Source organism: Anolis carolinensis, chromosome 1, assembly GCF_035594765.1.
Source record: "Anolis carolinensis isolate JA03-04 chromosome 1, rAnoCar3.1.pri, whole genome shotgun sequence".
In the NCBI taxonomy this organism is placed as follows: Eukaryota; Metazoa; Chordata; class Lepidosauria; order Squamata; family Dactyloidae; genus Anolis; species Anolis carolinensis.
In genome coordinates this window covers 30715433-30733789 of record NC_085841.1, presented here as the reverse complement: position 1 = coordinate 30733789, position 18357 = coordinate 30715433, and the positions used below count along the sequence as shown (strand labels likewise).

Below are 18357 nucleotides of genomic sequence, written 5' to 3'. Positions count from 1 at the left end.
CTGGAAAAGATCATTAAGGAAGTGGTCTGTAAACACTTAGAAACAAATGCTGTCATCACTAATTGTCAACATGGATTTCTTAAAAACAAATCATGCCAGACTGATCTGATCTCTTTTTTCGATAGAGTTACAAGCTGGGTAGATGCGGGGAATGCCATGGATGTAGCATATCTGGATTTCTGTAAGGCCTTCGACGAGGTCCCTCACGACCTTCTGGCAAACAAGCTAGTCAAATATGGGCTAGGCAAAACTACAGTTAGGTGGATCTGTAATTGGCTAAGTGGACAAACCCAAAGAGTGCTCACCAATGCATCTTCTTCATCCGGGAAAGAAGTCATGAGTGGAGTGCTGCAGGGTTTCGTCCTGGGCCCGGTTCTGTTTAACATCTTTATTAATGACTTAGATGAAGGGCTAGAAGGTATGATCATCAAATTTGCAGATGACACCAAACTGGGAGGGATAGCTAATACTCCAGAAGACGAGCAGAATCCAAAATGATCTTAACAGATTAGAGAGATGGGCTGAAACTAACAAAATGAAGTTCAAAAGGGACAAATGCAAGATACTCCACTCGGGCTGAAAAAATTGAAATGCAAAAATACAGAATGTGGGATGCCTGACTCAACAACAGTAAATGTGAAAAAGATCTTGGAGTCCTTGTGGACAACAAGTTAAACATAATGTGATGTGGCGGCAAAAAAGCCAATGGAATTTTGGCCTGCATCAATAGTATAGTGTCTAGATCCAGGAAAGTCATGCTACCCCTCTATTCTGCCTTGGTTAGACCACACCTGGAATACTGTGTCCAATTCTGGGCACTGCAGTTGAAGGGAGATGTTGACAAGCTGGAAAATGTCCAGAGGAGGGCGACTAAAATGATCAAGGGTCTGGAGAACAAGCCCTATGAAGAGCGGCTTAAAGAGCTGGGCATATTTAGCCTGCAGAAGAGAATGCTGAGAGGAGACATGATAGCCATGTACAAATGTGAGGGGAAGTCATAGGGAGGAGGGAAGCAAGCTTGTTTGCTGCTGCCCTGGAGACTAAGACGCAGAACAATGGCTTCAAACTACAGGAAAGGAGATTTCACCTGAACATTAGGAAGAACTTCCTCACTGTGAGAGCTGTTCAGTAGTGGAACTCTCTGCCCTGGAGTGTGGTTGAGGCTATTTCTTTGGAGGCTTTTAAGCAGAGGTTGGATGGCCATCTGTCAGGGGTGCTTTGAATGTCATCTTCCTGCTTCTTTGCAAGGGGTTGGACTGGATGAGCCGTGAGGTGTCTTCCAACTCTATGATTCTAAGTTGCTGCAAGATTTGAGGTAATAAGTGGGATAAAGTTTAAGTAATAAATAAGTGATTGTCTTGTAGCAGGCTTTGTTCCATTGATGAATAAAACTGATACAAAATCAATAATGAGTTCAGGAAAAGGACAGGATAAAAACCAGGGATTTTTTCTTTCATTTTCCAGACTGTTGCACTCATAGGAAATTAAATTGTACTTTTTGGCTTTTATGCACTGCACAAGACTAGTTGCAACTAAAATATTTAGATGCATTCCACTCTAAATATGCATTCTCAAAATAAGGGTTTCTGGAATTTCAGTACAATTGGAGGCAAAAAATGTGATATTGTCTTTTTAAAGTTATGCTTAAATAATAGTGTTGCGGATCTTAAGATACTGTCTTCACTGAAACTTCTCAAATCTCTGAGCAGCCCTTTTTAAGATCCTACAGAGAAAAATAATAATGGAAGGCACAATTAATTACATCATTGTATCATTTACCTTTTCAACTTAATGTCTTCATTTGGCCAGTGATAACTGACAACAGAGAACGATGTAAAGCTCTAGTTTTCTCAATTGCTGGGGGCCATTCTTGTTTGCCAATTTGTGTCCTTTGCTTAGGTTTGCTTATTCTGTTTTCCTTGTGTTATTAAAAACAGTTGTTTATGATGACAGTGGCATAATCTGAACAAACTAAAATGTTAATGAACATTAGTGCTCGCAATGAGTCAGAAAAATCAGTTTCAGTCTTTTTGTAGTTAATTCAGTTCTATAACTAATTTCTTCTTCTTTACTTTTAATAGAGATTTTGCTGGAGGAATATGTAACAAAATCAGTGAAATGATTCAAGGTACATACATTTACCTAATAACTGATTTTTAAGTAATCTTCAGTTTGGCATTTGTACTTCTATTCATGCTTCTGATGTGGTCGTTCTTTCCTTTTTAAATTTTAAAAATATTTTTGTCATTTTGGCTGAAATGTGTCAATGAATTTGCAGCTCAGTTTGAAGACTGTGATTGCAGTGTTTTGCACTTTTTCTTTCCATGGGCCTGGCATCTCATTAGTTGTCATATAGTGTTTTAATGTTGTATATTTGAAGAGTTCTTTCTTTCGTTATCACATTTTAAACTAGATTAATTTATTACAGGTTTAGGTGAAAGAGTAAGAAAGTGCTGAAAAATTCTTTCGATCTTATAATATACCAGGGATTTGTATCCATAGAAGGTCAGGGGCCACACAAACCCCACATTACAGTCCCCGGCCCTTGGACTTGTACCAGTCACTTTCTGGGTGCAAAGAAGTTTCAGTTTTCCATTATTTTTTCTGATCCCAAAGAAAGTAGTGGCATGTGCTTGATTTTGACCTGGAGGCACAGTTCTATTTTTTTTCCCTGTGAGATTTGCCTTTTGCAGGCACGGTCTTGAGAGGCAGGATGTACTGTAACAGTGGGTCATTGTGGAATTTATTATTTCTATCCCTGCAGTTAATTATGTATCAGAGACAAAACTTCAAAAAGCACGAGGGCCAATTTTCTGCCCCTCAGATTCCTGGTGGCCACACAGACAGACCAAAATGCCCCAAAATAGTATACTCATATGAAAATTTGATATTTCTATATTAAACCATGCAGGAGGTCCCTGTATTCTTTTATTTTTAAAAAATGTGACACTCTGCTGCTGGGGACATTAGGTGAGGCTGTGGATCTTTTTTTAGTCAGCAATTGGGTGGAGCCCAAGGCCATCCCTTGGCCACCTTTGCTTTATGACAAAGACAATGAATAATAATGACCACTTTCATACATGACACTTCCTCTAGCATGGCTGCAAGACTAGAAAAAAATTATATCAATCTTTGCTTAACCTAAGCTTGGTTTTTTGGGGGGAGTTGCCTGAACCCAACAAGTTATGGCTTAAAACAAGCCTGTATCACACCATGGGTTTATATCGGAAATTATCATTGACAGTAAACATGGAGAACAGTTTTTGTTTCTAGCACTTCTGTTAATGTGTGGTTAATAGAAATAGAAATGGAAGTATTTAACTTTTTTTCTTGTGGCAGTATTGGAAGAGGAATAGGATGAACAAGTATACATCTTCAATCCTTGCTGCTATGTGTTCCATTATGAAAATCCATAGTTTATTATGCTACCTGAATCATCTGGTAGCTGAACTAAAAATAAGCTGAGCTTTTCATGAATGAGGAAGCCTTTTCTCTGTACTTCGCCCTCTTTGCTCCTGCTGCAATCTCAAATGAAAGACAAAACTTAGTTCCAAATAATAGTTGAATAGCTCCACATGAAAAATCAGAATGTACAGTTTTCCATTTTTTGTTCTGTTGAAGTAAATGGGAAGCAATGATTCAACAACCCAGCTGCATTTTTGTAATAACTAGTTTGAGTTACCTTGCTTTTAAACTATAACTGCAGTCTTATGCAGTCTTTTTATGGAATAAGCCTTTCATATGGCTTCTTAGCATCTATGGATTCAAGCTGAAAAAAGAACATAATGAAAGGAACACTACATTTTTCTTAAAGGAAATGACAGTTGCTTCATATAAATGACCCTAGCACTCATATGAAGCAATTGTCATTTTCCTTAATAAAAATGATGATTATGTCTCTATGGCACAGGGGTAGCTACAGTCTTACTTGAAGTAATTATAGTGTTTAAAAGTTTGAATGTCTGCAAAGAAGCCCTGTTTTTGCTGTCAAATACTGTATGTAATTTTGATACTGATACACTACATTAAACTCACTTTCCTATCTATTTCAATGATTCCCAAATACTAGTCTTCCAAGTATTTCTGGATTTCAACTTCTAGAAACCTCCGCTGTCTTGGCCAGTGATCAGGGATTGTGGGAGTCGAAGTCCAAAACATATGAAAGACCAGAGTTTGGGAAACACTGAACTATTTGATTTCTCCTGAAAGTTATTTTTTCCCTTTCATGTTTCTAGGTTTAGCTACTCCAGTGGACTTGAAGCTGAAGCTGATTCCCATCCTGCAGCATATGCACCATGATGCCAGCCTGGCCTCTGGGGCTCGCCAGCTGCTTCAACAGCTGGTGACATCCTACCCGTCCACCAAGATGGTCATTGTTACTTTGCACACCTTTACCTTGCTTGCTGCATCCTCTCTGGTAGATATCCCTAAACAGGTAATGCCTTCAACTTCACGTAACCTATCTATATCTCAGCAAGCACAGTTAGCTCTCCATATCCACAGATTCTGCATCTATGGATTCACCCATTCATGACTTGGGAAAAAAATAACAAAAAAACCCAAAAAGCAAGCCTTGATTTTTCCATTTTACTACGGCATAATATGTATTGGGACTTGAGCATCAATGGATTTCAGTATCCATAGGGGTTCTGGAACCAAAACCGACAGGATACGAAGGGAACACTGTAAGTGAAATTATTTGTCATGGTTACATTTTAAAAAACTTGAATTAACATAGAAAGACATTATCAGCTGTCACTCACCTACCTTAGCAGCCATGAGGGTTTTTCTATTTAGAAATATATATATATATATATATATATATATTCCCCTTTAACAAGAATAATTTATTCTCTGTACTTCCTTCTGTGTCTATTTTTGCTTGCAATTCTACAAGATTAAGGAACACGTACAGCCATAGAACCAACATATATCTCCTGTATTCCTTGGAAGCATTAATGGGATAGTTAATGATCTAGTGGAGACTCCAGTGGTGTACAAATTGTGTGTGTGTATATATTGTACGTGCCATTTTTACAAGCAAAACCGAAGAAAAGTACATAAGGCTCAACTTACAAAAAGTGGAGAAACCAAACAGGATATAAGTATAAATATATATGTAAATATAAGCACCATTGTGGAGTAGTGTTTTTAATGTTATAGTATGATTTTGGAGGTCAAAGTTCAAATCCCCCTTGGCCATGGAAACTTATTAGGTGGCCTTGGGCAAGTTACATTCTCTCAGACTCAAAGGAAGACAAAGGCAAATGTATTATTTAAGTAATTTAAATTTTAGTGACCTTTTCTGTGTTTATGTGCTTGCGCATCCCATCTATTTAGTTTCATAAGCATTCATGTTTATGCTTATTTCTTAATTGCTTTTGCTTGTATATACAGACAGTCGCTGAGTTACCACAATCCAACTTACAAATGACTCATTGTTAAGGATAGGGATGAGACAACAGGAAGAGAGAAATCTACCCGTTGGAAGGGAAATTAACTCCTGTAAGGGCTATCACGGGGAAAAGGTGTCTTAACTGAAGCTTTATCATCAATCTGTGTTTCCATAACAAGCCAAGTTTTTCAAAATCCAGTTATTACAGGGACAGAAAGTGAAGTGAAATCTTCTGAATAGGGGCATAGACAGCAAAACAACTGCCACATTGGTGTTAACCATTCCCTATGCCTCCCAAAGCTCATATATATAACTCCCGCCAAATATATATAAATATACTCACTCACACACAAAGGTACCTGTTCTGACTTGTGAACACGTTCAACTTAAGAACAAACCTACAGAACCCATCTTGTTCATAACTTGGGGACTGTCTGTATATTGCAAAACCCAATGTTAATTTCATTTTGAATTCATAGATACAGCTCTTGCTGCAATACTTAAGGAGTGACCCAAGAGAAGCTGTAAAGAGGCTTGCTATCCAAGATCTAAAACTGTTAGCAAATAAAACTCCACATACATGGAGCAGAGAGAATATTCAGGTATGTAAATACCATCTTTGTTTTGCAATAGAAATGCTATCACTACTGCTATTACTACTGCTATTACTACCCTGTTTCCCCTAAAATAAGACATCCTCAGAAAATAAGACCTAGTAGAGGTTTTGCTGAATTGCTAAATATAAGGCCTCCCCCGAAAGTAAGACCTAGCAAAGTTTTTGTTTGGAAGCATGCCCGCCGAACAGAACACTAGAGTATGCAGGATTGGTAAATGTACGTACCATAGATTGTTGTACATGGAAATAATGGCAGTAACAAGAAATTCTTGATAGGATTCACGGATTGTCTGGTTATGCTGGTTTGTGATGGCAACTACTGTACAGTATATAATAAACGTTCATTTCTTTTGTTCAACAATAAATGTGAATTCTTCTTCATGGAAAAATAAGACATCCCTTGAAAATAAGACCTGGAGCATCTTTGGGAGCAAAAATTAATATAAGACACTGTCTTATTTTCGGGGAAACACGGTACTATTATTTGGACTGCACTCCTAAACACACAAATAGGGAAATAAAGCCTATTTAATTTGGTGTAGTTAATTCCTAAGCAAATATGCAGAGAGATTTACTCCAGATGTAGTTCTTCTGTCTTGTTGCCCTCAAGATGTACGTACAATCTCAAAAAGACTTTGATATGTAGCAAAAATGTCCAATATATTTCCTAAATGTAATTTTGAAGTAATGTTTTTACTCCTGGGGGGCACATTTTACCCACCCCTGATTGAGGTCCCATTTAATCTGACTGCCATATAATGCAGTTTAACTTCATTGAACTGTATTATATGGCAGTGTAAATTCACATAATGCAGTTTAATGCTGTTAAAATGCATTCTGAAACTGCGTTATTTGGCAGTGTAGGTGGGGCCTAACAATTATTCGGGGTCATCATATTGTATGTCTCACCAGCTAAAAAGGCTTGGTTGATAGTATTGTCCTTTTTTTCTATCAGTATTCCAATGGTGGAGCTCTGTGTTGGAGAAACTAACATCAGTTCCTTCCTTGTTCTGCATTAGATCAGCCATGAAGCCTGTCTTTTTCTTTTATTGTGCTCAGTGATTTGCTGCTCTTTAATTTTCATTTTGCTTGTAAATTTTATTGTGTGGCTGTGTGCCTTTGTTCCTCTAATTTGATGTAGCACCGATGATTTTTTATTGTACAGCACCCTGAGTGCCTCCTAGGCAAGAGTATAATTTTATAAATCTAATAAACAATAATCTATCTGGCAATTAGAGGTCAGGGTTTTCTAGTGTGATTTAATTTCTGTACCTCATTCTGTAGATACTAATTTCTGGTATTGGTATTTCTTGCCCCTTGTCTAAAAAGAATTCAGAAAATACATTTATTATTGACCGTGTCAAAATCTTTTATTTCTCTTTTCCTTTTGACAAAAATCTTTGCAATCCAGTTTGGAAAATAATTCTTACGCAGTGATAGCAGTATAGAATTCTATATTTGGTTTCATAACGGAATGAAAAAGTATGCTCTACATTTTATAACTGTTAATAGCAACTGGCTGCTAAGCATGTCTGGAATAAAAGCAGAAAGCTGACTTCCAGTAAATCAGTTGGTATGGTTGTATTCATAGTTAGGATGTTAGATTGTGATTTGGGAGTTCAAGGTTCAAATCCCCATTGATACTTGCTGAACGATCTTGGGCCAGACACTGCCTTTGGTTGTGATCCATTTCCCAGATGTGTTGTGTTGTGATATTAAAAGGGGAAAGAGGAAACACAGGTATGGAGTTATTGGACAAAAGGCGATGTAATCAGTTAGGGAGAAAGGGAAAAACAAGCCAGGCGTAGTTCTATGAAAGCCAAATTGTGTGGTTGCTTACTCTGGATGTTTGATTTAGCTTCAGTGACTTAGAAAATTGCCTTTATGCTGAAGATTTATTAAGGTTTTATATTACTCTGGTGAAATGTCGATAATGTGGTTTCCTGATATAAAACCAAAGGGGAAATTGTAGGAAAATATGAATGATTACTATAAAGACTTCACTTCTCCCACGAGGCTTATTTCTCATTGCTCAGCTTCATGATGACATTATATTATTACAAAATAGAAAATAACTCCATCAGATTTTACTTTTACTTTTTAATCAATAATTCCTAGTTTTGCATAAAAACAAACCCCATTTATTATTGCATGAACATTCAGAACTGTTAGCAGGATCCCGCTTTTTCCATCTGGCATGTTGTGATGGAACAAATGTAATTACTTTGGAGAATCCCATGCAAACCTCTGTGGGAAACAAATTTATTAATGATCTGTGTAGGAAAATCTTCTTGTTAGATGTAATTTGTAGAGTGGCACAGTATTTTAAATTATGGTCTTGTCTTGCCTTCCCTTCCCTTAGCTTCTTCATTGAAGTTGAACCCTTTTATATAGATAGATTCAGGAGTATGAGCATAATATACCAGATGAGTCACACTGGAAATTACCTTCAATGTCATCTATATTGGCTTTTTAAAAAATCAGTAACACAGAGATTATGATACTATGCTAACTAGTAGCCTGTTTGGTTTATTTTTTTCTAATGTATAGCCTTAATTTGCACTTTGATGTCATTTTCTGTGCTAATATAAATGGACAGGACTCCATGGAGTACAGAGCATAATGGTTCTTATATCTCATATTAGCTTTTATGCATGATTTCATTAAGCCATGTTCATCAAAAGTGACTTGCATGTGTAAAACTGTCATTATAGATGAGAATAAGTAGAACCACTCTATACCTCACATCAGCTGTACCTAAAATCTGGTATGGTATCATTCTTGAGAGTATAATCTATGAGTCAAGAAGACCCGGTCTAATTCTTGCTTGTCTGGTAGCCTTAGGCAAAGTTGTAAGGCCCAGCCTATTTATCTGATTGCCTCTGCTTTGTTCATCCTGCCAGAGTAGTTATAATAACCAGAAAGTGACAATTACACAAATCTTTATCTTAGCTTGTAGTCAAGACTTTGAGTTGTTGTTCTATCGATGACCCGGTACAAGAATCCAACCTCAAACTTGGATTTAAGCTCTTCTTTGTTAAGGCTCTGATGAACTTGTTGCCCAGATTTGGAAAACTTTTGCTTCCTTGTTAGTTTTTCAATACTAGTTGCTACAAGCAGGAAGAGTCAAGTGGGGTCATTGGACAGTGCTAAGCTTGGGTTGTTTTTTTCCTTTCCCCTAATTGATTACATTTACGCTTCACCTTTTGTCCAATATGTCCATAGCACAATGCATGGCTTTTCTCTTTCCCCCTTTATCATCACAGCAACTCTGTGAAATGAGTTACATGGAAAGACATTGTATGTCCCAAGATCACCCAGCAAGTATCAATGGGGATATGAACCTTGAAATCCCAATCCAACTTCCTAACCATTTAATATAGCCATACCAGTTGGTTTACTGGAAGTTATTGGTGTATTTTGGTGTACGTGTGAAGTGTTGAATCATGTGTTTTTGCTGTTGGGGTTTTGCAACTGTGGATTCCGGCATGCTTTCCAGCAGCACACGGGTTAATGGCAGGCCAGCTTGATTGTTAGCCTGCCTAGTCAATAGGTCGAGTCTTCCGGTATCAGAAGTGCGAACAGGACATTCGTCATTCCGCTATGGAATGTGGGAGTTGCCGGCAGAAGTTTTTCGCAGACAGTCGGCAAAGAGAGAGGGCATGCTTTGCCTTGCTTAGGGAAACATGGGTCCTGTGAGTGATGGACTTTGTAGTTGCCATAGAACCGCTGGGATCAACTGAATTACGATTGTGGTGTCATTTGTCGGTGCTGCTTATAGCCAGATGCTTAAGCAGTCTGACAGAAGATGGATTGATGAGAGGCCTGACTCACCAATAAATCAGGGTGGTTCGGAGTCAGTTAACCCCCTGACAGAAGTTAGCTTTCAGTTTTTATTCACACGGCCAGCATCGTATACTCAAGTGAAATACATCTGCCAATTATCATGCCATAATCAGCACATGTTGAAGATTATTGCTATTTTTATATCAGAATTATTCCCATGTATTAAAATAATGATTTCTTTTGGTTTTCAGGTACTTTGTGAATGTGCCCTTCAAACCCCTTATGACAGTTTGAAACTAGGCATGCTGTCTGTTCTTTCCACACTGTCAGGGACAATAGCCATCAAGCAGTACTTCAACACTGGTCCAGGTATGATTAGATTAAATCAGGCCAATTTTGGCATTTCTTTACTTTTGTAGATAATTGTTTGTGTGGTGCTTTTCTTTTTCTTTTTGGACATTGTTTATGTTGAACAGCGAATTTCTTCCCTTTGAAGGTTCTGAAGTCCACAGACAGCCAAGCTAATTTTAATTGGAATTGAATGACTGCAAGAATGACTGAAATAATGGAGTGCGTGTCCAGTTCAGTGACTTTCTTTTGAAAATCGCCAGGGGCAAGTAGGCGTATGCTTGGGTGCAGGTGCAATAAAACAAATTGTTGTACAGTTCACTTCCACCCTGCTTTAGTGCTACATGCCATTTCAGTATTCCCAGACTATGCCAACACTACATACTAGTGAAGTATTGACTGAGAGCCCATTATACCACATACTTAATTTAAACAGCAGTATAGAGTATCCCAGGAGAATGGAGCAAATGCCACTCCTGGCTCCAATGTAATCAGAAGATTGATATAGCCATAAAGTCACCTTTATCTTTGCTCCTTTTACATTTGAATGAATAATTTCTTGTCTCTGTGTCCAACTGTTCCTGTAAAGAACTCGTACTTGCATTTTAACCTTGAAAGTCCAAATAGAATGAGAAATAATGAGCTGTTCAATGTTATTCATTAGATCGGTCTTTTTGTAATGCAGAGGTATGGGGGTCCCTGGCATTTCATTTAGAAGGATCTAGAGTTATTTCAATCCTGGATATTTTCTAGCAGTCTTGATTGGACGGATTTGAGAAAGAATGGACCTCAGGGAGTCTTTTAGTGGGTGAAAAATTTAGTTGAAAAAAGTTACATACAGGGGTCCTAAAATTTTGACTTGGCTTGCTTATTTGTTTTTATAACCCTTGCATGTAATTTACTTGTTGCCTCCAAAGAAGCCTCATGTAAAAAAACAAAACAAATGTTATGTTTTTTTCTAAGTCCTCGTGTCATGTGGAGGGCTTTGGGGTGGTAGAAAGAGGGTTTCACCCCCACTTCCTGTTGAGAACTGCAAAAGTAAAAAACTGACATACGTTTTTATTCACTTTCTTCCCCAGTGCCACTAGTGTAGAGGCTAGAACAGTGAGTTGCTATTCCTTGTTGCTTGGAGGCTTTGACCCTTTTGCAAAATGGGTGAGCTGCACAGATAGCCTGCTCCTAAGCTGCTGCAAGTTGTGTTTGTGATTCTTCAGCCTTTTTTATCCTCTTCCTGATACCAGGAAGATACTCCTCCAGAAGACTTAGTGAAATATTTTTTGAAAAGAAACTTCTTTCTCAGAGGCTTGGTAAACTGAAGTATGCCTTTAATTAGCAGTACAATGCTATTTTTTTAGAAATGCCTTTCTCTTTATTTAGGAGTGACAGCTGCTTCATCAAGATCATCTGATTTAATCAAACTAGCACAGGAGTGTTGTTACCACAATAATCAGGGCATTGCTGTTCATGGAGTACGGGTTCTGACAAATATTGTTGCTTCCTGTCAGGAAAAAGGTAACTGGTAAATATATGTGTGTATCTGTAGCTGCACTATCATTAATGTTTGGTGTAATGTGCTCTTATTTCCTTTGAGAAGCCAACATCCTCTGAAGTGTTATCTTAACAGTTAAATGTGAGGGCTCAAACTCAAATTAAGTTTTGTCACTTTTTCTTGCTAAAATAACTTACTCTGAAGATGAAAGTGAAACATGCCAGCCAGTATAAAGACAGAGTTCTACCACACTGATTTTAAGCAGAAAATATCATGTATGAGCCTGCATCAAAGTTTGCAAAGAGATTTAGTCAGAGTTGGTTGTTCAAGAAAGCAAATGCAATTTTAAAATCACTGCAGATTAAGCTGTTTAGTATTTGGGGAGGAAAAGAAACTGCCAGCAATACTCTCATATTTTAATGTTGCACTTAGACAGGGAGAAAGATAGCTTTGTGTGAGTTAATATTCTTTTCCAGACTAGTTTTTCAGCAGTCAGCTGAGTGCAGGAAATACTACCTGATCCTAAATGTGGGTTTATAGGTTTTGTGTTTTCCTAATCCGTGCTAGAAAAACCATAGCTGCCTGCTTCAGTACAATTGAGAAAAGCATCCTTGTCCCCATGGCAACTGGGAGACTGTACAATTCTAGCTTGGTAGAAGTCCTTATATTGATCTGGAGTGAGTAAACACAGTTCCTGTTCGGTTTAGGTCTAAAGGGTATAATAGAGTGCAACTACATTACTGAAAGTGCAAGATTTAGGTTTTGTGGTGATTTAGAGAAGGAAAATAACATAGTAACTGAAAATATAAACAAAGAATGTATCCTTGCATCCCTTGATCCTCAAGTGATGCAGTCTTGAGTGCAGATGGTTCTTGGGTATAAATACACTGCTAGACATTGCTTTGTTCTCTTACTCCAAATGGCCCTTCAAGGTTTTGAGAAAGGTTCCAGTACTCCTCCTTCTCAAGACAAGGAAAAAGTAGATGAATAGAAATGAAAGAAACCACAAGGGCCATACATCCAATCCACAATCAAAGCACACAACAGATGGCCATCCAGCTTCTGTTTTAAAACCTCCAGAGAAGAACATTCTACCACAGAATGTACCACTGCAGAACAGCTGTTACTGACAAGAAGTTCTTCCTAATTTTTAAGTGAAATCTCTTCCTGAAAGTTGAATCCACTGCTTCATGGATTCATTGCTCCTTGTTTCTAAGGCATGGAGCAATGGATTCAAATTGCAGGGGAAAAGGTTGTATGCCTTAACAGGATAAGCCTTCTAGAAACTACAAATGTGATACTCATAGATCCTGAGAGGTCCTCGTCCTTCTTCCACCTGAGAGAAGAGAAATATTCCTACTTTCAGAGAGGGGGGGAGAGACTTTTATCCACACTCAGAGTAGCACAATTACCCTGTCTCTGTTTCCTTTTTTAGATTTAAAGTATCTTTAGTAACTTAAGTAAAATGCAATAAAATATGGGCTTTACATTATAAGGAATTTTTATGACAGATGAGAAGCCCATGAATGCTATTCTGTTCCACAAATGCAGTTCTAAACATGAAACTGTGACTCTATGCATCAGAACTTTCTTGCTGTGTATGGTGACTATTCTGTCTCTGTAGGTACGCCATTCTTTAGCCAAATACTCCTTCACCTTGATCCTGTAATGGAAGGGCTCACTCCTTACAGAACAATAATGAAGTTGAAGGTTTAATAAATATAATCAGAAAATTACTTAACTTAATGGATTAAAGTGTGTTCATTGATAAATCAGCCAAGGTGATGTTGAAGGGCATATCATTGCCTGTGTAAGCAAGAGACATCTTGTTCTTTTCTTCCTATGACAGCTTGATGAAAAAGGTGGCCTTGCTCTCCAGTTTTGTGACCAAATCAAACATGACCAAAAGGAAAACACATGTTAAGGAGAACTAAAAGCATTTTATTTGAAATCTGTCCGCATCTGTGTTAAATCTGATGGGATTTGAATTTGTTTGTTTTTGAAACTTCTTTTATCTTTGCTGTGTTGTTGTAGTAAGGTGTGTATTTCAGACTTCCAAAATAAATGAAGGGATGATATCAAAAGAAGAAGTGGCTAATATTAAGACATTTTGGAATAACATGTAGTTCTTGATCCTAGATCTTCTGCCATTGGAGCAAGATGCAGTCTTTGGCCTTGAATCTCTTCTTGTTCTTTGTAGTCAAGACAGCAGCCCAGGCACTCAAGCAACCTTAAAGGTAAATAATGTTCTTGCTTTGTGTTATTTTATTTCAGGTACTTATGTAATGGATTTTAAGTGTTTACCACTGGGGCTACTTTGTGATTTGATTAAAATCTAGTAATAATCCTGTTTTACATCAAAAGTAGATGTGTATCTGAGCATTTCAAACTGTACTCAGAACAAGGTCAGTGCTGAAGGTTTCAGCCAATCCTGACAGTGGAACCTTAAGAAAGCATCAAGTGAAGATTTTGACCTGATTTGATTTGATTAAAATTTGGCTTGACTCATCCACTACTGAAGGATAAAATTGCGAGGAAGTATCTCTCTCCTGTTCTTGCACACTTTCTTTTATTATAAAATCTTAGAGCTGGAAGGGAACACAGAGGCAATCTAGTCCAACCCTTGCCGTGCAGGAACTAAGGCACTTCTGAAAGAAGCCCGCCCAACCTCTGTTTAAAGACCATTAGATAGAAAATCCATCCCTGTCCAAGACAATATCTCTTACATTAAAATGTCATGGAACATGTAGTGGCCTTGCAACTCTAGGCGTTCTTGGTAGACACTGATTATCTAGATCTGGCTCACTCTGGCCTGAACATGGAACTGAAACAGCCTTAGTTGCTGGACCTTTCAGTGGCCTTTGATACTATTAACCACAGTATCCTTCTGGGATGCCTTGTGGGTATGGAGCTCAGGGGTACTGTCCTGCAGTGGCTCCAGTTCTTCTTGGAGGGTCGTTCCTAGAAGGTGTTGTTGGGGGACACCTGCTTGGCTTCACAGCCATTGTCTTTTGGGGTCCCGCAGCCATTGTCTTTTGGGGTACTCTACATGGGGTTGTCTTTGAAGACTGTTCGGGAACTTCAATTGGTCCAATAGGCAGCAGCCAGGTTGCTCACCAGAGCAGTGTACAGGGAGCACACAACTCCCCTGTCTCGTCAGCTCCACTGGCTGCCAGTCTGCTACAGAGCACAATTCAAAGTGCTGGCTTTAGCTTATTAAGCCCTAAACCAGTGGTTCTCAACCTGTGGGTCCCCAGATGTTTTGGCCTTCAACTCATAGAAATCCTGACAGCTGGTAAACTGGCAGGGATTTCTGGGAGTTGTAGGCCAAAATACCTGGGGATCCACAGGTTGAGAACCACTGCCCTAAATGGTTCCTGCCCAGTTTACGTGTCTGAACGTATCTCTCCTTATGAACCACCTCGGAGATTAGGATCGTCTGGGGAGGCCCTGGTCTCGGTCCTGCTTGCTTCGCAAGAAGACAGGGACAAGAGACAGGCCTTCTCAGTGGTGGCCCCTCGGCTATGGAATTCCCTCACCAATGAGATCAGATCAGCCCCTTCTCTCCTAGCCTTCAGAAGGAAAATAAAAACCTGGCTCTGGCATCAGTCTTTCGGAGAATAGCGCAGTGCAGTAGTAGATTTGGAATATGTGCAATGACTATGGAACGGCTTTAGACTATGATTTCTGGATGGTGTGATTTTAATATTGAATGCAATATTTTTAAATGTTTAATATATAATTTAATTCAATTTATTTTAAGCTTAAGGTTTTGTATGTGTTTAAGGCATTGAATAATTGCCATATGTAAGCCGCCTTGAGTCTCCTTTGGGGTAGAGAAAGGCAGGGTATAAATAGGGTAAATAAATAAATAAATTTGATGTTTAGGCAAAATCTCTTTTTTTGTAATTTGAATCCATTGGTTTGTGTTCCAGTTCTTTTATAACCAAGTACTGATTTGGATGTAACACTAATCTATGATTTTGCACATGGGTGGGGAGCTGTGGCCTTCCAGATTTTAACACTTTTAATTTTCATAATCTCTCACCATTAGCCAGAATGAAAGGTAGTGTTCGGGAAGATTTAGAGGGCTGCATTTTCCCCACTTCTGTTTTAGCATCACTGACACACTTGATCGACTGTCTCCTTCTGCCATGGCCACAAGAATGAAAGTATTAGCTTATTTATTTGTTGCACTTATATGTTACCTTTCTCCCAGGGTGGGACCCAAAGCAACTTCCAAAATAAGTAAAATCATCAGGTTTATGTTCAGACTGGGATCTCTGGTTGATTAAAACTCTATTTCGTTGAACCAAGGCATGTTCATAAACCAGTTTGACTTATTGTAACAAACCATTGTTTAAACCAAGCATGGGTAACCTGTGGCCCTCTGGATCTTTTTGGACTGCAGCCCACAGTCTCTTTCACCTTTGTCTCTGGTAACAAGAACCAATAATATCTAGAGAACCACAAATTACACACCCTGATCCTCGGAATGACAATATGTGGTTAGCTTTAAACTAGAAAACCAGGATGTATTCATAGTCTTTGCAGTAAGCAAATGGAGGAGGGGAGAAAGAGAATTTCAAGAGCCCAAGACTCATTAACATAGCCCTAAACATTAGCATTAGATACAGATTGACTTTCCAGTTAATAGGTAAGGAAAAATAGAAAGTTCAGAGCGTTCTGTATTGAATTTTTTAAAAAAACCTTCCAAGCCTTGATTATGTGATAGTATAATGTGTAGCTCCTTAGTAACTCCAGTACTGTGACAGATGTTTGCACCTGTTGAAAGGTGACAGGTGGAGACTGAATTTTGAGAAAATGTTGCTTGTTCCAATGCAGAGAGCACTCACTTGTATGGTGAAGCTGGCCAAGTGTCGCCCCCATCTCAGCCAGTCCATTGTCGAGTCCTTGTTGACACAGCTGCACAGCACTCAGGACGCGGCCCGGATCCTCATTTGCCATTGCTTGGCAGCCATTGCCATGCAGTTGCCAGTTTTAGGGGATGGTATGCTGGGAGACTTGATGGATCTCTATAAAGTGATTGGACGGTCGGCTTCTGACAAACAGCAAGAGCTTTTGGTGAGAAACATTGATCCAGGATATTTGCTCTTGATAGCAGCTGGGTCTGGGTGGAATCAGATTGAATAAATATTTAGTAAGTTACTTATGGAACAGGCTGTAACTTGACTGTTCATTTAGTAGTTTGCTCTCTTAGTAAATGGAGTGGAAAGCATTCCTTGGTAGTAAGTAACTGGCTTTTTGCTGCCTTTTCTCCATCTGGGGTCTTTTCTCCCTAGGAAAATGTCATGGAATATCATGAAGTTTACTGTTTATGTAGAACCTATACTTTGACTAGTTTATAATTGTAGAAGGGAAAAAACCCAAGTGCATGGTCACAAGATTTGTGGTTAAGTAGAAATAGTCTATGTAAAGAAGAAGGGAGGTGTTAGGAATTTCTCAGTTCAGCCCTAGAAAAGATCTATAAACTCACTCTGGAAAAGTGAAAGAGAAAATACCTGTTTTGAGAAGTGTCTTGGATGGCAATGCCATAGTAGAACTGGGTTGTTGTGTGTTTTCCGGGCAATATGGCTACGTTCCAGAAGTATTCTCTCCTGATGTTTCGCCCACATCTATGGCAGGCAACCTCAGAGGTTGTGTTATACCTCACAACCTCTGAGGATGCCTGCCATAGATGTAGGCGAAACACCAGGAGATAATACTTCTGGAACATGGCCATACTGCCAAGAAAACACACAACAATCCTGTGATCCCGGCCATGAAAGCCTTCGACAACACATATTAGAACTCTTCACAGAGAAAGTTAGCATAGGTAAGACCACAGATATAAAGTGCAGGGTTAACATGAAGAGAAGGTAGAATAGGAAGGAGAAATATGACTAAAGAGGAAAGACCCAAGAAGAAAATGTATGGAGTTAATTTAAACAAATAAGTTTCAACTAACCCTATAGATGAAGAGAAGATGGTTAACTTTACCACTTTGACATATCCTTGTCTATAGTATCTACAAAGTGGGTCTTAAACACATGTTTGCATTTAGGTAACAAAGGAAAATGAAAAGTTTATATCCCAAAATTGAAACCAGAATAATAAGTCCCATCATTTTCAGTGCAACTTTTTATTGAGGAAAATTGGAGTCCTGGTTTTCTGAATTCCTGTTTAATCCAGTGGGTGGCACATGTTTCACATGGACTCTATATTTGGCCTTAACACACACAGTTGGAGGTATTAAATGTGCAACATCGCTATCTCTTTTTGGAATTCAAAATGTTTAGGTCTTTATCATATTTTCACTGTCATGATTTTATTCCATATCTTCTCTGTAAATCAGTGATTTCCTTAGGGTCACTATTAAAAGGGCCACATTTGCATGTGATTGTTCAGAGTGATGAAAAAGCCCCAAAACCTCCTGTTACTCCTCACTGTTGGCTACGCTGTTTAGTGCCAATTATTACTCAATTTGATCATATGTTCACCCCCCCTTTTTTGAAAACAGTTATTTCTCCAAAATCCAGACCCTCATACCACAGTTTTTGTCTACTTCATCTTTATAAAAGTATTTGTTGCTAGAAAAGGAAAAAAATACAGAATCATAGAATCATGGAGTTGGAAGAGACCTCATGGACCATCCAGTCCAGTCCAACCCCCTGCCAAGAAGCAGGAAAATGACATTCAAAGCACCCCTGACAAATAGCCATC

The 18357-nt window shown here is 38.6% G+C and overlaps 1 protein-coding gene across 1 annotated transcript in view; it reads left to right on the top strand.

Annotated features, from left to right (window-relative positions):
* Positions 1-18357, top strand: part of ints7 (integrator complex subunit 7) — a 60099-nt gene that overhangs the window by 14302 nt on the left and 27440 nt on the right. Inside the window, exons 5-11 of the mRNA XM_003215977.4 lie at positions 2082-2128; positions 4236-4435; positions 5875-5997; positions 10049-10166; positions 11523-11657; positions 13774-13871; positions 16480-16719. Coding sequence (XP_003216025.1) covers positions 2082-2128; positions 4236-4435; positions 5875-5997; positions 10049-10166; positions 11523-11657; positions 13774-13871; positions 16480-16719 — 961 coding nt within the window. The remainder of the gene's footprint in view (positions 1-2081; positions 2129-4235; positions 4436-5874; positions 5998-10048; positions 10167-11522; positions 11658-13773; positions 13872-16479; positions 16720-18357) is intronic.